Genomic DNA, 25630 nt, shown 5'->3' on the forward strand with positions numbered 1-25630 from the left:
AGATGTTAAAGTGTAAATGCATCCGTCTCTTCAAGCCTTATTTAACAACAAAACCCATCCCAATACTGTGACCCTTCCCTTTGCTATTCTGCTTATGGGGGGGGAAACGCCCACGGAACCACCACCAATAAACAGAGGCTGATGAGAGTTTCTCCTTGGAGTTTAATTCAGTAGCCTACTTTGCTGGCCTTTGGTCGAGCTGGTTAGCTAAAGCGCCAGCTTGGTTAACCTTTGTCATTTTTTACCGCCTCACTTCTCCTGCTGGACAGTTATCTGTCAGAAAGAGAAGCTCTCCAGTAAGATAGTCTAAGATATTCTATCAGTCTGACCCTCTGTTTTTATTGTTGTTGTCGTGTTTGTAGAAAGGAGCTGCTATGAAGGGGCTTCAGGTCACAGGGCCTCTCTCTGCTTATTCTCCGGAGCCTATAGCGCCTCCGCTGGGCAAGAAAGGAGCTTCAGCTCTCTCCACCTTGCTGGAGCTTGACCAGACACACAAGTAAGGCTCATCTGAACACAAACATTCACTTCGAAAAGGTGCAGCACAGACATCTCTCCAGGACACACTGTCCACCAAACAGGATAAAATGTTTTATTTACCCTCACACTAACAAAATGTAAGGTGTAAATATGGCAATTTTTTTTGCCCAGTTTTATTATTGTGAATTCCCACGTGTTAGTTAGATCTCCCCCTAGCACACGGTTATACCAAGCTGGGAGCCATCTTTACAAACTGCCACTAACGTAACATCGCTGGAGCCTAATATTAAATATTAAACATTATTATATTACAGTTATTTTTTTCTGTAATCTAAATTGTGTACCCTTGTCAGTCTCAGTATGCTGTTGTAGTACACTAGTGTTGTTCCCAGTTCTATCACACGCTGTAGGTTTTCTATTATGTTATGATATTTACCCACCTGGGAGGGTGAGGTCTATGATGTGAATCATTCTTCAGCTCTCCAATTGACCACAAACTGAAAACATTCTATTTATAATTCCTGTTTCATACCATTTCTTTCTTTCTTTCTAAAACTCTACTCCCGTCCTATCCATTCATCTATCCTCCTCTCTCTCTCTCTCTCTCTCTCTCTCTCTCTCTCTCTCTCTCTCTCTCTCTCTCTCTCTGTCTCTCTCTCTCTCTCTCTCTCTCTCTCTCTCTCTCTCATTTTGTAGATCTCAGGAGGAGCAGATTGCCTCTCAGCATGCGGCAGTGGGGAAAGTAACGGCGCCCTTCAGTGAAGCTGCCTCCGTTGCCGTGGCAACTGCTTACGTAGACAGCCCCCGGAAGGTGAGAGCTCTCAGAAAGACAGGTGGAGAGCGGAAGAGAGAGAACATGGGCTTTTGTGCATGTTTGGTGGGGGTACATGGGGTTCCTTTTCGTCTCCTTGTTTTTGGACAGTTTTGGTTTTGGCTTTTTCTTTTTGAATGATGTTTAGTTTCTATGATTTCAGATTTGTTTTTTTTTTCTGTTTTTTTGCGTGTGCTGGATGCTTTGTTTGCCTCTTGTTTCTAATCCTGATCTTTCTTTGCCCATAAACACTGGTGATTCACAAACGGCCACAGAACTGCACCATCAGCTGCGCTCCAATACACACTAACATTCAGAACTTTGGCACCAGAAAACTGGAACAGTGCTTTTTCCATTGACCTTCGGTCCTGTGCTGAAGGTTTTATAGTTTGTGGTTGCTGCTCAAGATCAGTACCAACAGGACCTAAGCATGTGTTCACTGCTGTCTTTAGTAACACTTACAACTGAAATGACAATTTAGCATTTTTTACTCCTCCACGTGAAGATAAAGTCACCAAGAACTATAACATCCCCAATAAGAGCACCAGAGTGTAAACTAGAATGGTATGTTGATGTATTGACTTCTGTTTTTAGACTTTAAAGAATTTTTTAAGATGGCATAATCTAGTTATGAAGTTAATCCCCCTCCACAGAAGAGTATATTATATTGTTTCATGTCAGCCAGTAAGTTAAGCTGACTGACAAGGTAATCAGCCAAATTAGACACTTTCAAGTGGCATAAAATTAACGAAAAGGAAAATTCTTAATTGCAGTTATCAAGATGTTTCAAGCTGTCTCTCAGCTGGTGGAAAATAAACTAGAACCGTAAATTCTTTTGGTTCTCATTTTGGTCAGTTCTTGTGAAAAGTTAATCAGCGAATTATCAGCACACGTAGTACTGTAACACTAAGTGTGTTTACATGCACTCAATAATCTGATCATAATTGGATTTCTGAAGTTATCTGATTATTCAAATGGTCATGTAAACACCATACTCCTAGAAATCTGATTAAGAAATCTCAGTGTATGTAAACTCTTACTCTGATTTCTTTCAGATTTCTGAGTCTGTGCATGTGTGGAACTGTCTGCTGTGTCAGAAATGATCAAGGAGTGTTGTTGCGAGATGCAGCAAAACACTTTTGGAGTGACATTGAAACCGACTACATTCTCGACAAAATGAAGGATTTAAACATTCTTCATCTTCTAGATGATGTATGTTCATATTTTCAGAAGAAAAAAAATTCTGTGGTATGAAGTTTGAGTATTATGTTACGTTTACATCACGTCTTCTTCTGTGCGTTTATTGGCTCGTTGCAGAGCAGAAATCCGATTACTGACTGACTCATGTAAACCCGGAGTTTCACATTATCTGATTACTAAAGTGCATGCAAGTTGATCGGATTACTGACAAAATCTGATTTTTTGCAGTTATCGGATCATTAAGTGTGTGCAAATGCGCTCACTGTTTTTCCACTGCACAATTTAAAACAAAAACTGCCCCGAACAAGAACCAGTGGAACTTACAGTTTTAGTTCTAACCCATTTTCCACCTGCTTGAGAGATAACTGGAACCCTCATAATAACCAATCTAAAGTATCTGATTTAGCTAATTAGCTATATTTTTGGCTAGTTTAACTTACTGGCTGATATGAAACAGTACCGCACTGTTCTGCACTCACTCATAAAAATGTCTACATTTACTCAGACTCATGTGCAGAGTCACACAAAGCTTTTGGTTGAGCTGTGCTGGGAGGAAATAATATAGTGTGCTTTTCTGCTCTCACAAATGCAGAATCAGGTATATTTTTATCTGTCAGAAGTGACAATTAGAGCACAACTCATTCTGCTAAATTGTTGTTGCAACGGTTGTTCTTTTTTTTCCCTGCATAACACTCAGTTTGGAGGGCCATGTAGCCCTAACACTTTGCCCTACAGGGGTCTCAGCAAGAATTTGGACACCTTACCCCAAGGTGTAAACACGCAAAACTGAGGTGTAGGGGAAAGCAGTAGGGGTGAGGGGTGAAACGGGATTGTACTCTTTATTTTTTGCCAGATATTCTTCTCTGTTTATTAGTTTTTGTAGTTGAATTTGTTGTGGGGGGTCGACTCTTGGATTGACTCCATTAATTCCTGTGACTTAAAATGGAGTCAACTCTAAAATTTCTGGAATTGAACTGCCTTAGTACCGATCTTGAGCAGATGCGAAACTCTTAAAGCTGAAACCTTCAGCACTAGATCAGTGGCTATTGGAAAAAGGCACAGTTCCTGTTTTGTTGTACCAAAGGTTCTGATCTTTGTGTAGTAAATCATACAGAAGCTCTGAAGGGTAAGATGGAAAAAAATAAATTGAAAGTGCATTACTGAGTTCCCCTTTTATTTATTTTTTCTCTGCCTGTGTAACATTTTTTGAACAGTATGAGAAATTCAGCTAGCCAGCTTGCTAAGACAAATTAGGGTAATAGCTGTACTGTGGTCTGTGAGCCATTACAGTGTGCTACATACAATAAAGAGACCTTAGCTAACGTTAACCAAATGTGCTGGAACAGCATGAAACTATCATAAACGATCTCCTACTGTCAGACTTAATAAGCTAACGATTTCTTCCAGAGCAGTTATAATCAATGTTTATGGAAAAAAAACATGGAACAGTTTGATTTACCAGTAACTGTAGGATGTCTGGTTCTGAAGTTGGATCTGGACCTGCGTTCTGTTGAACTGATTTGTGGTAAAAGCGGGTATGTCATGCTAATTCCTAGCCAGTTAGCTCCCTAGTGAATTTTTTTCAGCCGCCCTCTGCTGGTGTAACGTGCTGTTAGCTGTTGTTAATACTGCAGGATGAGTGTACAGTGTTTTTTCTCCAAAGCTTTCGATGTCTGAAACTGTACAAGTGATGCTAGAAATATTTTTCAGGCTGTTTTTGGTGTGTTAGTTAAAATAGGTGTAGTGGAGATGTAGTTTTTGTTTTCATTTTGCCCCACAGGGTTTCTGTAGAATCAGGTGTATTAGAGCAGACAAAAGTAAAACACTAAACTGTTCTGTGCTGGAGCCATACAGACAGTGAGCTCAGGATAAATCACTTTCATTCCCTTCCAGCCATGTTCAACCTTCTGGGGTCCTTTCTCTCTTTCTTTCTTTCTTTCTTTTTGTCTCTCGCGCTCTCTGGTCTGGGATCTTTCCCTCTGTATGCTGACAGGATGCTGGCTTCATGTTGGATTTTATTCGTAGCCCTCGCTCCTCCTACCTCTCTCACTCTCAGGTCAGTAATCTCTCTCTCTCCCCCTTCCTTCCTTCCCTTCCATAGCCCCATCCCATTTCTTATTTTACCCCTACCCCATGTTTTCAAGTGTCACTTTGCCCCTTGAAACTGAGTTAGAAGGGGTAGTGCTTGAAATCTTCCCCTATGAAATGGGACCCTCAAGTAAAAAGAACATTACTTCATTAACAGGCTAGTAGCGGTGCTCTGTAGGTGACCCTGCCAGTGATAGCAGAGGAGGGTAAAGTCCAGCCTCAACCTCACTGCTGGTCTTCAGTTAAATTCAGGGCATCATATGCCTTCAAAGAGGGGGGATGTGATAATTATTTATAATCACCCACCCCTGATTCTTGAGTGACATGAAGCTGAACTCAGTTATTCGCCAGCTTTTTGTTCACATTTTCCCATTCCACCTTAAATGGAGCAGCAGTTACATTCTGCTCGTCTCAGGCATCGGAACTGCTGCACTATTTAAGGTGGAACAGGAAGCTAGCTATCTATCAGGACATCAGCATACTAGCGATTTTTTTTTTTTAGCTTGTTATGGAGAAAATGACCTTAATACATTGAAACACATTAAACTTTAAGATAATACAGTAGTTATTGTGATATTTAACAGAGAAAATACTCACATTTTTGGGTTTCTTTAGTCACTTGTGCAGCCATCTTGCCAGTTTTTCTTTTTTTCCTCATAACACTCTGTTTGGATTGTGCCTCTGAAAAACCTCAGTTTGGAGGGTCATGTAGCCCTAACACTTCGCCCTCCCCCTCTATCTTAACAAGAATCAGGACACCCTACCCCTAGACGTGAAGGCACAAACGTGAACGAGGGCTAAGGGCTAAGTGGTAGGGATAAGGGGTGAAATGGGATTGGGCCCATGTGTGCTGTGTGTGCGCGCATGTCTCGTGTCTGTATGTATATGTGTGTGTTTCTGCATGGTCTGGTTTTCACACACAGTAGTGCCCTAAACGTATTAACTGGATTCTCCATGCGTCTGCATTATATGTCCAAAGGTTTATGTACACTTGCTCATCCAGCATTTCTTTTGGAATGAAGAGTATTATTGGGGAGTTTGCCTCCCTTTGCTGCAGTAACAGCCTCTACTCTTCTGGAAAGACTTTACACTAGATATCAAAACATTGCTGTGAGGATTTGATTGCTGTCTGCCACAGGAGCATTAGTGAGATCAGGTACTGATATTTTGGATCACAAATGCCACGCCAGCTCAGGGTTGAAAGATTTGGGGAAGATATCTAATTGCATTCTCTCAGACCAGTGCTGTGGCTGCAACTTAACATGTGACTATTTTGTATAAATTAAGATCCAGACCTGTTTTTTCTGACCAAAAAAGCCAGAATATTAACTTTTTCAGGCTGTAGACTCAAGCGCTAGATGTAGTGAACCTGATGGCCAGTCAATTTTGGTTCTATTTTTGGTTGTGTGGTTGCTTTGGATTGGTTTAACTAATCTATAGACATTTCTGTGCTATTAGGTCAAATATTCCCACTTATTAGCTATAATTAAAATGGCAGCTTTCATATTGTGATTTTCATACAAAAACGATTAATCTTTCAGCCGTAATCATCCCATCACTCCTGAGAACATGGTTTCAAAGCTTCACAGCCCAATGCTGGGGGGCTTTATACCTCTCTAGCCCTTGGCGTTGGGCATGGTGATCTTAGGCTCATGGGAAGCTGCTCCAGAGCATCCCATTCTATTGGTCAATGCTTTGGTTGGAATACTTTTGGACATATAGTGTGTCTATAAAAAACACCTCCCCCCCATTTTATCAGCTCCACTTACCATATAGAAGCACTTTGTAGTTCTACAATTACAGACTGTAGTCCATCTGTTTCTCTGCATTCTTTGTTAGACCCCTTTTACCCTGTTCTTCATGTGTGTGTGTGTGTGTGTGTGTATGTATACATATTTGTATATATTTATATACACACACAATATTTGCTGTCGGAACGAAACCATGAGTCTCAATTTTTGTCGTTTTTCGGTTTTTGACATGGTTTAAAAGTAACAGCTTTACATTGTGTGAAAAAATTCAATGACGTTTTATAAATATGTTTATTAACTTACAGTAAATGTTAAGAAAGTTTTGGAGATACAAGGTATTGTTCTTACAGCAACAGTAAGGGTTTTTGTTCCAAAACAGAATTATATACCACTTTCAAGAATTTTCTTAGGTTTTTTCCTCTATTTTTTTTTTATATTCATATACATACAGTACTGTCCAAAAGCACCTAAGCACATAGTTTACATTTTTATTCTTGGCCATAACTGTGTGTTTGCTTGTAAAAAAACACTGCATATAATTAGAATCAATGCAAATAAAGATAAATTCAGTAAAGTAAAAACAATTTCTTATTTTTTAAATAAAGGTAGTTATCTTGTGGGCTAGTTCGGTTCCAGATTTCTCCTGGACGCCTCCAGCCATCACATTCTCTTTCATCAGCAGCACACTTGATTTAATATAATGGAGCACTGATTTACTAAACCAGGTACTGGATCAAAACTACAAATAATGCAGCGCTTCCTTGAGGAGAGGTTTGCAAATGGTCAAGCCAACACATTAACATGCACAGAATCAGTACTTACTGTATTATTGATGTTTGTATTTATTACAGTATTACTGTTTTTCTGAGGAAATAAGCAGTTACTGCCCAGATAAACAGCTTTTTAATTCTAATTTTCTCAAGTGCCTAAATATTTGCACAGTACTGTATATAAAATCATAAACATATTAACCACATTGACAACATAGCATACCTTTTATTTTTCCCCAAAGTACAGTAGTGCTGAGGTGTGGAAAATGTGGTGTGTGTAGTCAGTGTTGTGATTATTATTGGTGCTTATCCATAACACATCTGCATGTTCCACTTGCGTAGTGAAATAGATGCCCTTTTACACACCTATGTGTTTTCTTGCATGCAAGTAAAATGTGTGTTTTTTGGTACCACACATGTAACATCACATGTTGGTGTAGTGAAAGTATATCTATCTCTCTGATTGACTCCTGAAGATCCCTACTGAGCCTCTGACAGCCAATCCTGCTGATTCTGGGTTAATGGACAAAGGAGGGAACCAACTGGGAACAGCTTGGGGCGGCACAGGCACAGGAGAGGCAGCATCAGGCACTGCTACAGACTCAGGGTAAACAGGGAGAAGGGATCAATAAGGAGAAAATTATAAATACAATTGTATTTTTAGTTACTAGGTTTAATGACTGCTAATAATTGTGAATCTGAATCATTTTTCTGCAGAGGTCAGCAGGGCAGTCTGAGTCTGTCATCCTCCTCCACACTGCTGGAGATCCTGGAGGCCATCAGACACCCAACGTAAGAGTCTTTGTGTTTAGAAGAAACTTTCTCATCACAGCAAATTGTCACACTTCTTTGCAGAGCTGTAGAATATCCAGACTAGCCCTGTATATCCTCCTTATGATAGAAGGCTATAACAACAAAAATGCAATTCCAAACAGCCATATCCTGCACAAATCTTATTGAGTTGAACCAGCACTGGAAACAGAAAAAATGTGCAAGGCAGGGGCTATACGGCTGTACATTGCGAGGTGTGTAAACTAACAAATTTGACGCCAACAGTATGTTCCAAAAAGGTGGGACGGGGGCATGTTTACTACTGGGTTTCATCACTTCTTCTTTTAACAACACTCTGTAAGCATTTGGGAGCTGAGGAAACCAACTGCTGTAGTTTTGAAAGTGAAATGTTTTCCCATTTTTGCTCAACATAGGATTTTAGCTGCTCATAAGTTCGGCGTCTCCTTTGTCGTATTTTTCATTTCATAATGTGCTAAATGTTTTCAGTGGATGAAAGGTCTGGACTGCAGTCTGGCCAGTTTAGCATCCGGACATTTTTAATGCAGGGCCATGGTGTTGTAATACGTGCAGAATGTGGTTTGACCTTGTCTTGCTGAAACAAGCAAGGCCTTCCCTAAAAAAGACGTCGTCTGGATGTATGTATCGTTCAGCATTAATGGTGCCTTCACAGATGTGCACGTCACCCATGCCATGTGCACTAATGCACCCCATAACATCATGAATACTGGCTTTTGAATTGTGCACTGATAACAAGCTGAGTGGTCTTTAGCCTGGAGGACACAGCGTCCATGATTTCCAAAAAGAAATTCAAATGTTGATTCGTCGGACCACAGAACACTTCTTTCACTTCCGCTCAGTCCATTTCAAATGAGCTCGGGCCCAGAGAAGGTGGCAGCGTTCCTGGTTCCTGTTTATATACGGTTTCTTCTTTGCATTTTAGAGTTTTAATTAGCATTTGTGGATGCAGCAACGAACTGTTTTCACAGACAGTGGTTTTCAGAAGTTTTTCTGAGCCCATGCAGTGATTTCAACTACAGAATTGTGTCTGGTTTTAATGCAGTGCCGCCTGAGGGCCCAAAGATCACGGCCAGCAAATACTGTTTTTTGGCCTTATCCCTTGCATACAGAGATTTCTCAATGTTCTCTGAATCTTTTAATGTTATTATCTACCGCAGTTGATGAAAAGCAAAAGTTCTTTGCTATTTTATGTTGAGAAATGTTATTCTGAAATTGTTGCTCTGTTTGCCCACACAGTCTTTCACAGGGTGGTGAACTCCTCCTCATCTTAACTTCTGAAAGACTCAGCCTCTCTGGGATACCCTTTTATACCCAATCATGTTATTGACCTGTTGCCAATTAACCACCAGGTGATTTTTAAGCAATACACAACTTTACCAGCTTTCTGTTGCCCCAGTCCCAACTTTTTTGGAACATGTTGCTGGCATCAAATTCAAAATGGGCATATATTTTTCAATCATTTTCAGTTCTAACATTTGATTTGTTGTCTTTGAAGCATTTTCAATGAAATATAGGGTTTAAATGATTTGCACATCATTGCATTTTGTTTTTATTTATATTTTACACACAAATGGATGGCATAAAGGACAAATTGTGCAAAAACAGATGGGCTATGGTGTGTAACTGTAAACCTACAAAGTGTACCTGTGTGGTAGGTGATTAGTGCTGGCACAAGGTGTAGGTGATTAATAAACTGGAAGCATGGTCTATGTTTGTGTTTGTGTGTTATATTCAGTACTGGCGTGCAACTGCTGCCAGAGCAGAAGGGGCTTCCACCCAACTGCTTCATCAGTGCTGAGGTGGTTCACTGGCTGATAAACACAGTAGAGAATGTGGCCACTCAGGGCATCGCCGTGGAGATTATGCAGGTAAACATCAGCATCTCACAGCAGAATTGAAATGTGTATAATTTGTGTGCATGTCTGCATATATATGTGTATATATATATATATATATATATATATATATATATATATATATATATATATATGTATGTATGTATGTATGTATGTATATGTATGTGTGTATATATATATATATATATATATATATGCAAAGTACATCTCCTTGTTACCACACTCTTTGTCCATTTTATCAGCTCCACTGACCATATAGGACCACTTAGACCTACAGTTACAGACTGTAGTCCATGTGTTTCTCTGCTCCAGCAACTCCAGCAGCACTGCTGTGTCTGATCTGCTCATATCAGCCCAACACACAGTAACACGCCACTGTGTGATCCACCACCCAAATAATACCTGCCCTGCAATGGTTCTCTGGGGGTCCTGACCATTGAAGAACGGGGGGGAAAGGGGTCTAACAAAGTATGCAGGAAAACAGATGGACTACAGTCTGTAATTCTAGAACTACAAAGTGTTCCTATATTGAGCTGATAAAATGAGTGTAGTAATAGAGCTGAATGATAAAATGAGTGTAGCTGATAAAGTGAGTGTAGATACAGGGAGGTGTGCAAAACATTAAAAAGCCTATTGTCACTGAAAATGGTGGCGTTTCTTAATTTGTTGATTCTTTTTGTGTTTAACTAAAACACTTTGGTATATGTCTGTCTGTCTGTCCTGTGATGGACTGGCGACCTGTCCAGGTCGTTTCCTGCCTTCCACTCAATGACTGCTGGCATAGGCTCCAGCTCCTCCCACGACCCAGAAGGATAAGCGGATTAGAAAATGTGTGTGGTGTGTGTGTGTGTAAAACACTTTGCTCTGTGTTCATGGTGTTTGTGTAGAAAATGCTGGATGAAGGCCTGATAGCTCACGCGTCCGGAGAAGCCATGCGCACTTTTGTCTATGGCTTCTACTTCTACAAGATCGTGGACAAAGAGAGTGAGAAAGGTGAGACTCCTGGTCCAAATGTAGTTGATCAGCTAAGACATGTTTAGTGTCTGAAGTTTTACAAGGCTAATGGAAGCTTAGGCCCAATTCACACATACTGTGTCTGGTGTGAGCGACACAGAACGTCATGCTTTTTTTTTCAGCGCCGATGTTAACTGGTCACCGCTTTCAAACAGACTGTAAATGCGAAGTAGCAGTGAAGCGGTGCGGTATTCGGAGAATAGGCCTGGTGCTGATTTTTTTCTGCCTGCTGCACACGTCACGCAGCAAAATACATTAAAATAAGCCATGAAAATTAGTGACATTGTTACATTGAAAATCATATACAAACTTAAAAACACTATTTTTTAGATTTAATTTAATTCATGACAAAATACTACTTATACATTCTGTGCTGCAGACAAATTTCCCGGTTGGTCTACCAGGCTTGAAACTTCTACCTAATCACAGGTCAGAATGCTATTGAGGATAAACAAATATACCATGCAGTTTCATAAATTAAAATTATTAATCAATTTTTATTGAGTGACTGATGTGACCATTTATCCATCTGTAAACAGGAATGTCTGTATAACTTTCTCGCTGCTCTGCTCTGCAGCAGAAATGCTGTATGTATGAAAGGCCAGCACGTTCGAGCTGTAGCGCTTACGCGGCCGTGTCGCTCGCACAACACAGAGGGGACATGAGTGAATTCGGCCTTATACCTTATCAATTAGCATGGTGCTAACTGCATGCCTGAATCATCACACACCTCAAACTGTGTGGAGTTGTTTAGTAATTTCTAATGGACCTGATCATGTGGTTTCTGACACTGTATGACACACTGTCATCTTTAAACACAAAAGTATGTTGCATAGCTCAAGCAGTCATAGCATCTGTATTGTCTGTATTTTAACCAGATACAAAAGACTTAGACTAATAAAGGACACTTCTGGCTACATCTTGACCCATTGAATCCATTAGGGTAAAGCATAAAATTGTGTAAATTAGATTTTTTTTTTTACAGATTGCAGCTTCAAAACTGTAGATTCCAACAGTAAGATCATGCATGACCATGTATATTAGAGATTGCTCTAATAATGTAGTATACATTCATCCTACAGAGCACAATTCCTCTCACTAACACTCTTCACACCTTCTCTCTCAGGTCCTGCTGCTCAGCTGCCTCCAGGTGGTGCTGGTGTGTGGTCGACAGCAGCGCTGGAGGACTTTGCGCTGTTCCAGAGGAAGTGGTTTGAGGTGGCGTTTGTGCTGGAGGAGCGACGGCCGTGTGACCTGCCTGCGTTCTTGCTGCCCTGGCTGCCCAGCCGACCTGCATCGTACGCAAGTAGGCACAGCTCCTTCAGCCGCAGCTTCGGAGGACGCAGCCAGGCCGCCGCCCTGCTAGGTACACACAGCCTGCCCTGCCCTGAGAGCTACACAAGCCCCGCCCCCAGCCTGCTAGCATGACATGCCCCAGTAGGACATAAACGTGCCTAAACATAAGTATGCAAATACCGATGTTTCCACAAAGCTTTTGTTTTTATACCAGTCGTGAGTGAAAACATCATGGGAGTATTCAGTATGCTTCTCCAGCACGCTGCACAAGTTGAAAAAAATAGACTTGAAGTGAATAACTATGTTTTGTGCTTTGCACTTTATAACCTGGGGCTGGATTCACAAAAGAATCTTAAGAATGAGAATCTTCATAAATGTGTTTTTCTTCCCATTCTTACTGAAGGAAAAGTTAAGAAATATTGTTATTCCTCCAAAAACTTACTTTTCTCTTAAGAACGATTGTAAACACAAGTGTTCATATACATTTTTAATGTAAGACTTTAGGCATTAACAGAGTAAACGTCTTAAACTTCTAATGAGTTTCACAAAATGTAATTGTTAAAATAAATTGGGATTTTTCCTGTTTCCTTCACCATCACTTTTAGGTCTTGTTTGCTAACATTTATTTTAATTTTGTTGTCCTTGTGTGCTGAGCAGATTAAACTGAATAACCGGTTAATGCAAATAATAATATTTAATTTAAAATTCATAATAAACCTCACATTGCTTATCATAATCTGTAAAATGTGACGTAAGAAAATAATTAAGATTTTTATAAGTGAATTTTTGATAACTCTTAAATTTTTTAGAGTATTCTTATAAACCTCTTAAGATCCATAAGAGGCTGTTTGGTTTTTAGGAAAACTTTTGTGAATCAGTCCCCGCTATATACCTTTTTAAAAAGGATTTTGTTTTTGTAATTCTGTGAGAACATGCACCTTTTTCTATTTTTATTTATTTATTTATAGATTTTTTGATAATTTATCAGTTTCAGAGTCGTTTATGAATTGGAACAAGAACTCTTCAGTGATACTGTAATCTGCAAGTTGCAAATGATACCCCACCTTAGTCATTACATTTTAAAATATGTTATAATGCAATGTAAGCACAAAATTCATTATGAACATAGTGGGTAATTAGGAAGACCAAACACTTTACTTGGTTCCTCAGATCAGTTGCAGTTGACGACTCACCTTCTTTCATCATTTCTTTTTGGCATGCATTCCTCACCTGTTGACGTATCATTTTGTAGCTATCAGAATAATCTGGTTTTACAGACACAGATTTATACTCTTTTGAGTGCTGAGACGTGTAACCACCACAGTAACATAATAGCACATATCGGAATAGTGTACAGCTGTGTGTCGCCGTTTGCATACTTGTGTGAGGTGCGTTTCTGACCTTATGGTCATGGAGGACTGTGAAAAGGGGAAGATTGTTGTTACAATTGTTGAGTCCAAAAACTGCTTTACTGAACTAAACCATACTGATGCAAAATCCATCTCTAACTATAAGAAGGCTGCCATTTAGAAGCATTCACAATAATACATGTGTAATGATGTCATTAAAGCCACAGGCAGCGATTAGCAAAGCCTTTTTTTGTTATCCTTTAGGTTTGTGGTACATTGCACCATTTTAGATGCTTGTAGTATTTTGTCATGGACAAAGCCAGATCTACTTGTTTGTGTGTTGTGATCCAAGAGGCATTAGCATTCCATTCAATTACACTATTAAAACAGTGCAAACTGAACAGATAATTTATAGTGTGGAGCAACAGGATTAGGTGTGGGGCTGTCATGATTACTCAATTAAAATTGATTACTCAATTGAAAAATTAATCAATTTAAATGTACATTCTCATTTAATTGGCTTAGTAATTAGCAATGACTGGTAGTTTGACCGCATTTTCTTATAAACGGTGACATAAAAAGTAAAGCGTGCGCCTGTTTCAAACAGAATGTTTAACTAGAGCTGGCCTAAGCAGTATTAAACCCTGTGTTGGAACACTGCTGCTATTGTGTTAGCGAAACATTCTCATAGAAATTCCCATAGAAGTGCCATTTGGGCATTTTCTGCCGCACAGTGCTTTTATCTATGAAGGCTTCCTTTCCACCTTTTCAGTGAACAATTCTGAAAGAGTATATTGTTCAGTCTATTTTTACTGGATTAATCATCATAATTGCTAGATTACTTGATTTCTCATATAATCAATAGTAACAGCCTCAATTAGGTGTGTGTGGTTAGTCATCCTGGTCATTGAATTGTCTAGCAGTGGTGAGCCAAAGCACAGTCGCTTTGACTCAGTACTACTATACAGTCAGACATTTGTTATAGCTTTTTATAAATATGTCTAAAATTCAGAGGACATTTTTACTTTCACTCATGTAGAAAACTGAATGTTAAGGACTGTCCTATCGTTTTTGTTGACTTGAAATCCCTGGCTGTGCCTTTTAGACAGATCCTCTGCATGTATTAGCACACAACCGGCTACATAAAATTTCAGAAAAAGTTGCATACAAAAGTTTGTGTACCCCTGTTTAAATGCTATGTTTTCTTGAATTAACACATCCTCTACAGAGAACACACTTCTGCAAAATTTTAATACACAACTACTGCTTATTTACTGAACTTAATACACTGGGGGGAAAATTATTATTAAACTGAGCAAAAAATAGAAATTATGCTCTAAAATGTGGAAACGTTTGTTCCCTGTAGAGGATGTTTTCACTTATTTACACTTAGAAAATCAACAGAAGATGTCATTTGACCAGGGGTCTTCACACTTTTGCACACTCCAAACTGTACAGTGTTGCTGTGCTCCAAGACTGGAATTTTAACATGAGTTAAACAGAGTGGTTTAATATGAAATGCTTGATTGCAGGGAAACATACTGACTCAGATTTCTTTACAGTGGTGGTGATAGGAACCAGGGGTCACCATGACTACAACACTAGACATATTATTTACAATCCAAAACCACCAGTGAACCTACACGTGTTTTCTAAATTTTTATATCTAATACTGTATTATAAATTTGAACAAATTTGTGAAAAAAAGTTTCTTTGGGGACTATTTTGCCGTACAATGACCTGCATGTGTCCGTTCACAATAAATGGATTTTAAAAGGCCATAAAACAATGTGTCAGACATCAGGCAGTGTATTTATAACCACTTTATGTGATAAGTTTCTGTGAGGGAGCTTTTAGAGCTGGACGCCTGGTTCCTATTACCACCAATGAACAATTCTGACTCTGTAAGTTTCTCTAGAACAGAGCATTTCACACCAAACCACTCTGACAGACTTTGTCTTGACCATTTTGTTAGCAGAAACTTGCAAAAAAATGTGTAGAATTCCACTTTAACATGTGCATCGTCATCATCATCTGGACTCATGTGTGACTCAGCTTCCTCCTACAGTCCTCCAGGGCTGCATGCTGTAAGTAGTTGTTGAGTAGTCTGTAGAGTAGCTCTCTCACTGACCCCTCCTCCAAGCAGATAGCATGTAGACCTGTCCTAGGCTGATGGTCAGAGAGTCTTTGTTATATAATCTGGCATGCAGGACACGTGAACATGTCTGATATCACACGGTATGTTTCAGAATTTAAAGACTTTATTGGTATCATCTCATCTCGGTGTGGCACGTAATAAACGTAATAGGCAACTGCTGTCTCACAGTCCGCAGTGGTGGGCACTATGCCACAGTAATGCTGTTATAACCTCTGGTGTCACAGTACTAGAGTTCTGATACCAGTACAGAGTGCGTTGCCACAGTGCTCAATACCAAATGATGTAATTAAAAAATATGACGATAAGACGATTATCAATATTTCTCTGTTAATAACATGATTTCAGTGTGCTACTGTCGCGTTTATTTGATATGTAAAGAACTTCATCTAAAAGGTGAAAATTCATAGATGTTTATTCAGTTTATGTCGCAAGCTACCTTTTAGAACAAGCATATACATGAATAGGAGTATACAGTCATGTGCAAAAGTTTTGGCAACCCTGGCCAAATGACGTTTTGATGCTTTTCTAGGTGAAAATAAGTTAAACACAATGTGTCAAACACAAGGACCGCAGGTCAAGTCAGGCCTGTGACACAGTCCTAATTGGCCCGCAAAATTATTTTGATTTTTTATTAATATTATCCTTTTTACTGATGAGATGCACTACAGTCCCCAGCATGCACTGCAAAACAGTGTGTGTTCTGACCCCCTTTCCCTATTCTATTGGCCAGCGGTTACACAAAAAGAAAAGATGCCTGGTGTGTAGTTCAAGCAATAGGCAGTTTTAAAAATACCTAAAACAATTTATTTTTATTTAGATTTATTTTTGAATGAGTATTCAACATCTACTTTGCTGTTGCAGTTTGGACATATTTTGAATAATCAATGGCTTGTTCAGGTCATGGCAAAATGTTAAGTAAAAATGAAAAAATACAGCTGGACCATGAATTTGCTTAATATGGCCCTTTTAGTGGTTGAGTTTGACACCCCTGTTCTTTGGAACAGCTCCAAAAGAACCCTTTTTGGCACCTTTATTTTAAAAGGGCAGAGGACAACACAGTGTCAGCCCAGGTCACCTTAGTATTAAATGTACTGAAAGTTGTAATATTGAACTATTTGGCACATTGCAGTATTGACCAAATATTGAACTTTCAGTAAATTGTGGAAAAGTAGTCATATCCAAAAATCACAAAATGAGCTGTTTTTAATTGAAGCACTTTTATCTAAAAGCAGCATTTTCAAACTGCTTGAATACTCAACTACCTTAGGAAGAAATACAACATTTGTTTTTTAATAATGTTAAACTATTTCGCAAAAAAAACCCCAGAAATATCACGCACAGTTCAAATGTTCGCAAAAGTAAATAAAAGAATCATAATTATATGAAAATAAAATATGTGAAATGCACATACATGCCACTCTGTTCTGTCTTAGATTTGTGAATTTGTTTTCTATAATGTCTGAGTCAGTATTTTTAGAAAGATAGTCTGTTGTAATAATAATAATACATTTTATTTAGCAAATAATGAACGTATATTTTATTTATTTATTAGTATTAATTTTAAATATATGTATTGTAAAAGAAAATATATTTATATATTGTATATATATATATATATATATATATATATATATATATATATATATATTATTAGTAATAAGTTTAAGTATTATATTTAATATATATTATTTTATATTCCTTTATTTATGTATTTATTTTATTTACATACAATAACAAATACTATATTGTTGTATATTGTAATTTAATCATTATATATATATATATATATCAGGAAAATTAAAATAAATTTTAAAAAGCTGCAAAATAAAGGACAACACAACTTACAAGCTTATAGATCACTGATTAACAAAATGCTTCAAAAGGGTAAAAGCCTACAATACCTTTTAAAATTGTTAAAGATTTGGGACCAAAATCTGGGAATGTGAGCACAGCGTTGCTAAAACCCATCAGTAGGAGAACAGCATTGGATGATACCCAGGTAACTGGGCTGAGCTGATCGATGACCCGAGTAGAAAGTGGTCGTTTTCCTGTGTCATGGTCAGAGAATCCTTATCCTTTCGTCTGGCATGCAGCATACGTGAACATAACTGATATCTCACAGTGTTTGGCATCAAAGGTTTTATTAGCATCGTCTCGTACAGTGTGGTGTGCAGTAAACTTTTAATGCCTCTGTTATCTACAGTCTGCAGCGGGCTTTAATTTCTTTACAGTTTATGCCCCTCTGTCCTCACCCTTCTTCACTAGAACTGATTGATTGTCAACCAATGATGATGTAATCAAACACAATCTACCCTGGTGTATCAGCATGTATTAAAGCAATAAACCGGGCTGTCTTATGATTTTATTTTAGTGATCTTATCATGATTAAGTGGAATAAAACTGCTGTAACACAGCTTTGAATGCATTATAACTTTTATAAAACAGTGACAAAATACAGTACGATAAAATACACCATTGTTAAATGAATAATTGTAAGCATTACAAATAATAACCACAATAAACAAAGGTTTGGCTGGTTTAACAGTGTAGTTTGTCAACAGTAGCAGCCTATGTCAAAGACTATTGCATGAACAGTAAATGGTTTTTAATTTAAAACTTAAAGGGAAATTCAACCAATTTTTTTTAAATGTTTTGCATAATGTAGTGCTTAAACAGTCATTCAGAGTGGATTGATGTGAAAAACTCCTTTCTAGACAAACTTGGACTCTTTAGTGGTGGTGATAGGAACCAGGAACACAAACATAACCATTTTATTTACTATCCAAAAGCACCAGTGAACCTACACATGTCTTCTGAGTTTTGTATGGAATGTTGATGATGGTAAAACAGTGATAAATCTGAAGAAAATCAGGCAGTGTATGAGGCACTAAATTCTTCAGATGCCTGGTTCCTATCACCACCACCGTAAAATGAACAATGAACCATTTCACATCAAACCGCTCAAACTACTTTCTTTACAGCTTACTCATTTACTTTTGCCAAACTTTGGTAGAAATGGGTAGATTTCCTTATAATACAGAATTCACATGATGTGTGCAGTCAGTGAGTATGGAGCGCGAATGGCTCAGCCAATCAGATTTTAGAACCAAAACACCAAGTGCTGTGGCTGTGTGTCTCCTCTGTCCACTCGGAGCACAGGCTGGTGTTCTCATTGTCCTGTTGAGGCTGTAGCTCCAGAGGCCCGTGTGTGTGGGGCTGTAGTGTGTAGCACGCTGTGGTCTGGTAGTATTGGCTGCGGACTCGACTCGCTCTCTTTCAGCTTCTCGCAGCTGGACGCCCTAACTTTCCCACAATGCGGCCCAAAACTGACCGTTACAAAGCTTTTCCGCTTTACTCTTGTCTTCCTCACTTTCGCTCACTTGGCTTTTAGCCTTTTTCCTGCCAGCATGAGCTAATTTTGCTTATTTATGTACTTCAGCATTATATATTTTAGCGTGATGTATTTTTAGGATTATGTATTCCTGGTATTATGTATTTCTATTATAATATATTTCTGGTATTGTGTTTTTGTTTTTAGCATTATGTATTTGCATTTTTAGCATTTTGCTAATTTAGGATTATGATTTTTTTTAGCCTCCTGTCTGTCATATAGGTTGATTTTTATATTTTTTCTATTGATATTTTACCAAAAAAAGCTACCATAGCATTGAAGAGAAAACAGAAATGGCCAGTTATGCAAACTCAGTACTTCATGCTGGTTCCCAGTAGCTTTCATTCATAGCTTGATGTGCATTTTTGGGGGGAAATTAATAACATAAAAGTAAACTAATTGGAAGGAAACCCTAAAAGAGTTCAAATAGTTTTGTAGAATCTTTAAAATAAAGGCATATGGTATTTTTTAATGCATAGAATATTAAGAGGTTACCGTGGAGGCCCATTCCCTTCAGGTGCTGTAGAAAAAAATCATTTAAAAATTAGCATTTTAGCTAATTATTTAACATAGTTTGTTGGACTTTCATGTTTAAAACTGAAAACTCTCAAGATAATTCAAAATGATGCTGCCAGAAATGGAGGATTTGGTGGGAACAGGGTTCCAGGTGGTCTCCCATCGTGGAATACTTTTCAAAGACCCAGAGAACCCCTTATGAAAGCTCAATTTGTTGATTAGAAACTCAGTAGAAGACTTTTAGAGAGTGGTAACAGTGTGGTAGCCCTAATGAGAGTGAACGTGTGCCATGTTATAGGTTTTAATCTATGATATGTACTGTTATATACAGCCTGTTGATAGACAGTCATGTTTCAGTTGTTTTTTTAGCACCATGTTATCAACTGTTTTCTGTTTTTTCTGCTACTGTGAGTAACATCAGTCTTTCAAAATTCAGCTAACATTACTCAACATGAGAAAAGTTTCAGGAGTCACAAACTAACTACAAACTGACATCATCCCATTTATCCATTTATCATAAACTTTTCCAATTACTTCTTTCTCTCTAATTCATCCTATTTCTTTCCTTATCATTTGATTTTTCTGTCATCCATCCGTCCATCCATACGTCCATCTCTCTCTCTCTCCCTGTCTCTTTCTCTCTGTCCGTCTCTTTTTCCTTGTCTCTCTGTCTCTCTCTCTGTCTCTCTCTCACCCCCCCTCAGCTGCTACAGTTCCGGAGCAGAAGACGGTGACTCTGGACGTTGATGTTAATAACCGCAGTGATCGCACCGAATGGTGTAGCTGTTATTATCACGGCAACTTCTCGCTCAACTCAGCCTTCGAGATAAAGCTTCACTGGATGGCCGTCACTGCGGCTGTGCTGTTTGAGATGGTCAGTATGTGCTGGTTTAACTGGGACTCGCTGTATTACTGCATACACATTAAAATCGGTTGCATATTCACTCACAGTGTCACAGTCATTGGTTAGAGGATGGCAAACTTCTCAGCCAACCACTGACTCACTGATTTTGCTTTAGTACAATATTTATTCACAGGTTAAATGTGTCCAAACAAACTGCGTAAGAGTATATCAGACTGTTCAGACAATTGGAATAAAGATTGAAGTTAAGATCTTATTAAATTAATGTCCAGAACGAAGTTCTAATAAAATTAATATCCAGAATGAAGTTCTAATCCAATTAATATTCAGAGTGAAGTTAATGACCACAGTGAAGTTCTAATAAAATGAACATACAGAATTTCAAAAATTGTATTTCAAACATGTTGATAAAATCTTGAGGCAGATAAGATGAAAAAATATAAATTATCTTTTAATAACTTATCAAAACGTTAACAAAAAATAAATATTAAATAAAACATGTAAACAAGAATAGTATTTAAATTTACATGGTTTAGATTATACATGTATGTATATGTGTATATATATATATATATATATATATATATATATATATATATATATATATATACACAAATAAATAAAACAAAACTATTAATATGACCATTTGAATGGTGGTGTAACAGTATTACAGTAACACCATTCTACACGTGCAGAATTACCTGTAGGTAATAGGTGTAGTTTAGGTGTTTCCTTAAAGAATTTGAGAAGGTGTAACAATGACCTCTGACCCGGGTTGTTTTTTCAGGTGCAAGGTTGGCACAGGAAGGCGGCATCATGTGGCTTCCTGCTGGTGCCCGTCCTTGAGGTGCCTTTCGCATTGCCCTCCTACTTGTACGGAGATCCATTCAGAGCACAACTCTTCATCCCCCTCAACATCCAGAGCCTGCTGAGGGACTCCAGCGACAGCCTGTTCGATGGTCAGCGCAACGAGAGCCACTGCAGTTATACAGAGAGCACCTAACCCTTAAAAGCTATTTAGCTATATGTCCATAATTGCCATATTCAGTGTTAGTCCAAGATCATTGTTTTAGCAAATTAATCCAGGATCAATATAAGGACGGTGGTCCCAATCAGTATTAGTAAATCTGTCCAGGATCAATATGAAGATGATGGTCTTGAAACAACATGGATAAATGGTCCAGAATCATATATGAATGATATAGTTACATTTAGCTGTCAATTATAAACCTCAAAACAAGCCATTTAAAAACAGACAAAGCTAATATTATAATAAGCTGTGCAAAAAAATAGAGATCATTGACAGATTTTGTTCTTGTTTTATTCCTGAATGAGACTGATATTGCAATGTGCCTCCATCAGGGTTTGAACCGGAGACATACTGGGACAGGATGCAGCTTTTCCAGGAGGCCATTCTCTACAGGTGGACTGCACTAGAGAAAATGACATAAAATGGTCAGATCATTTGTGTAGTGTAATACTGAAACAGTCGTCTCTTCCTTTGTCAGGTTCGGGTTTGTTCAGGATAAGTTTTCTGCTTCAGCCTTCAACTTCCCTGCTGAAAACAAGCCCCAGTACATCCACGTCACAGGTATATGAAACAAACATTTATATGAAGAGACACAGAATGAAAGAAAGAACTGAAAAGAACTTGCAAAAGTTTGGGCACCCCTAGTCAAATTGCATGTGTTGATTTTCTAAGTGTAAATAACACATTGTCTGCAGGGAACACACTTATGCACATTTGAATGCTTCAATTACTGTTTATTTGCTAAATTTAACATAATGGGGACAGAAAAACACAAACAATGTGGTCTGTGCAAAAGTTATGGCACATTTTATATTTTGTTTTTTTCCAATATGTTAAAGTCCGCAAATGAATAGAAATTGTGCCATATTTCTTTTATTAGTAAATCTATCCAGGGTTGATATAATGATGATGGTCCCCAGTCAGCCTTAATAAATGTATTGAGGATAAATATGACGATGATGGTCCAGAATCACTATTAGTAAATCTATCCAGTTTCTGTTTATTTGCTTAATTTAACATAATAGGGACCAAAAAAAAACACAAAAAATGTGGTCTGTGCAATGTGCAAATGTTATGGCACATTATTATGTAAAAAAAATATATATATTTTTTTTTCTTTCTTTCTTTCTTTTTTCAGTATGTTAAACTTAGCAAATGAATAGATACTGTGCAGTAAAATTTGCAGATAAATGCCATATTTTTTTCTCTATTTTCTCTTTTTTTTTCTAACTTTCAGAAAATCAGCAGAAGATGCCATTTGACCAGGGATGTTCAAACTTTAGCACATATCTGTACATAATTTTTTTTTTTACATATAATTACATAGAAATATAACTAACCTCTCCTTTAAGCAAATAGCAAAAAAACAAAAGCGCCAAGAAAAGTTTTAAGAAGTCCAAAATAAAAGTAAAAAATACAGATAGCTGTTACAGCTACTTACATGACAATTGCAAGCAAAATATGTCTAATTATATATCATTTGAATATTGTTTTGACAGTAGCTAGAAGCAGGCAGTGAGAATGGTCATGACGTTTGATGCACTTTTACAGATTAGTTAAGGACAGTGTAGTTTTTGAGCTGTGCACGTTAGTGTACTTCGTAATTGACTATAGCAGACTAGCCACATCACTTGCTCCAGATGCAGGAGAGCAGCTCATGGGAGCACACCAGTGCTCCTATTCCAGATATGACTCCTAATGCTACATCTAATCATGTCACTCTCGTGCTGTGCATAAGTAACGTCATTTGTTCTGTCATCACAGCCCTTGACAATGTGCTCATCTCATATTGCTATAGTGATAAAAATATGATAATCGTGCAGCCCTGTTGTGTATCATATGACCACAATAGAGAATAATAGCGGCTATTTATTTTTAATTTTTAAAGTGGCAACAATTTGACCAATATATGCTCCACCCACAAATGGATCCATTCATTGCAACTGTTGTTGGGTACAGTTTTGGGTGCGTTATTGATTTCCGATGAAATATGAACGGGGGGAATTTCAGATGATGAATTGACGTGGAGAGCATGTCAGAAGCATTATATAGCAGCTCTAAACAAACACTGTAGAGATCCAGTCTGAATAATTATTGCTTTGACAAACAGAATCTGCACTGCAGTTTCTCATTATTATGGTTGCACATTGCAAAGCAGTCATTTTCTATTATTATTCTTTTATGTTATCGTATTTTTCTGCCGGATTTTTGCCTCATAACTTGTCCTGCAGTTTTTGAGATATCAACACCGTATCAACTCTAGATTGTCCAGTCTGATTGTGTGATTCAGGCTTGTATACAGCTTGTTGATCGGATGCGTGGTTTTCAAACAATCTTAATTAAATTTCCACATTTTTTTTCCCATAAAAATTAATGGGGTAGAAAATTGCACAACCATCTACTGTAATTCTGCTCGACTGAAAGACACCGTTTCACATATACTATCACAGGGCAGGCCTACTGCACAGCCATACCGACCCGAACTCTCTGTGTGTCGTTTTTTCATCCCTCGTTCCTCACATAGACTCCTATTCATTTTCAACAGCACATAGTTAACACTTGGCAACTCCCTACGAACTACTGAATAAACACCCCATACACCATGGCAACTGCCTAGCAACACCTTAGCAACCACCTGAAATACCATTGTAACTGCCTAACAAACACAGAGCAGGAAGTAGAAACTATTTAAGCTGCGTAACCATTCTGCGTTTCCTTCAGGAAATGCACGTCTCTAGTTTTGAATGGGCTTTCTCCAAAGCTTGCCCAACCTAGCAACAGTTGCTAGGAAAGAAGGCATTTGTGGGCGGAGACTGGATAGGACGTTAATTGCCTAATTCTTGTGTCCCTGTCACTCACTGCCTTTTTCCTTCTTTCTCAATATCAATCATGCTCATCTTTATTTCTCTCCTGCTATTTCTCTTTCTCTGTCTCCATCTCTCTAAACTACTGTTTTTCTGTTTAAACCTCTCTCCTTCTTTGTCCATCCAGGTACAGTCTTTATGCAGTTGCCCTACTCTAAAAGAAAATACTCTTGTGGTCAGCAGCGGAGACGCCGTAACTCTGCCTCCTCAGCCAGTCAGAGTCTGTTTGGCTGTGAGGAGAGAGTGGGCTACAACTGGGCTTACAACACAATGCTGACCAAAGCCTGGAGGACCAGCGTGCTGGGCGATGAAAAACTGGCCGACCGCCTCCTCCGTGACTTCACAGACTTTTGCGCCAACAAGGACAACCGACTGGTGGCCTTCTGGGACAGCTGTGTGGAGAAAATGAACTCTAGTGCCCCCTAAAATAGGCAAAGTGAGGCTTTGGCTGAGAATTGCTGCTGGGAACATGGCTGAGTATGGCTTTAAATCCTGATTGGTGCCTAACTAATAACCTAATGTACTGCCTAACCAACGAGAGAAAATAAATAAATAAATTTAAAGAACTAACTCAACAGCTTTCGACTCACAGCGTCAGCAGAAGCGTCTGCAGTGCTTCTGGCAGTGATGTACACTGCTGATTGTGCACTGTGTCACAGTGAAGGGTACACTGGGTCCTTTATATGTGTTATGCGGAAAACAGAATCAGTCCAATAAAGCATTTTAGTAAGGGTTCAAAGAATCCTGTTTCAGTTTAGCCATTTTAGGTTTTTCCTGCTTTAAAACGAGTTACTCTTCAGCTCACGTGCACTCCAAAACACATATATACATTCACTATGTGTCCAAACATTTGTGTACACCTGCTTATCCATTGTTTCTTTTTAAATTAAGGGTATTAATAGGGAGTTTGTCTTCCTTTGCTGCAGTAACAGCTTCTACTCTTAGGCCTTAGACACTAAATGTTGGAACATTGCTGTGAGGATTTGATTGAGCATTAGTGGGGTCAGGTACTGATGATGGAAGGTCAGTTCTGGATCACACCAACTCATCCTAAAGGTATTGGATGGAGCTCTATCACTGCACAGAATGCAGCTTTACTCAATGCTGGGGTGCTTTATATCCCTCTATCCCATGCTTGGCACTGGGCATGGTAACGTTAGGCTCATGTGCAGCTGCTCCAGAGTGTCCCATTCTGTTGTTAAAAGTCGGTGCTTTTCTATGGAAATTTTACAAACACAGCTGAACCGCCTGGGTGCACCTAAAATCAATGTGAATGGGAAATCAGAACACTTTTTCCTTCTGTACAGTGACCTATTTTTGAGTGAAAGATGGTATCAGTGGGTCATTGAGCTAGCTGAGCATTTTCTGTCCATGATGAGAGGAGGTG

General features: G+C 38.4%; 1 protein-coding gene across 5 annotated transcripts in view; it reads left to right on the forward strand.

The window, feature by feature from the left end:
• depdc5 (DEP domain containing 5, GATOR1 subcomplex subunit) overlaps positions 1-24818 on the forward strand; it is a 62445-nt gene extending 37627 nt beyond the window's left edge. For 3 of the 5 annotated variants that reach the window (XM_036595162.1, XM_036595163.1, XM_036595164.1), the window contains exons 31-43: positions 363-496; positions 1174-1288; positions 4482-4544; positions 7574-7704; positions 7815-7889; positions 9643-9775; positions 10651-10756; positions 11904-12143; positions 20192-20361; positions 21137-21308; positions 21712-21772; positions 21858-21940; positions 24371-24818. In XM_036595162.1, coding sequence (XP_036451055.1) covers positions 363-496; positions 1174-1288; positions 4482-4544; positions 7574-7704; positions 7815-7889; positions 9643-9775; positions 10651-10756; positions 11904-12143; positions 20192-20361; positions 21137-21308; positions 21712-21772; positions 21858-21940; positions 24371-24669 — 1782 coding nt within the window. In that variant the 3' untranslated portion in view covers positions 24670-24818. The remainder of the gene's footprint in view (positions 1-362; positions 497-1173; positions 1289-4481; positions 4545-7573; positions 7705-7814; positions 7890-9642; positions 9776-10650; positions 10757-11903; positions 12144-20191; positions 20362-21136; positions 21309-21711; positions 21773-21857; positions 21941-24370) is intronic. The other 2 variants (XM_036595165.1, XM_036595166.1) reach the window with 2 other exon arrangements.
• The last annotated feature ends 812 nt before the right edge of the window (positions 24819-25630 follow it).

This window comes from Colossoma macropomum, unplaced genomic scaffold, assembly GCF_904425465.1.
Source record: "Colossoma macropomum unplaced genomic scaffold, Colossoma_macropomum, whole genome shotgun sequence".
In the NCBI taxonomy this organism is placed as follows: domain Eukaryota; kingdom Metazoa; phylum Chordata; class Actinopteri; order Characiformes; family Serrasalmidae; genus Colossoma; species Colossoma macropomum.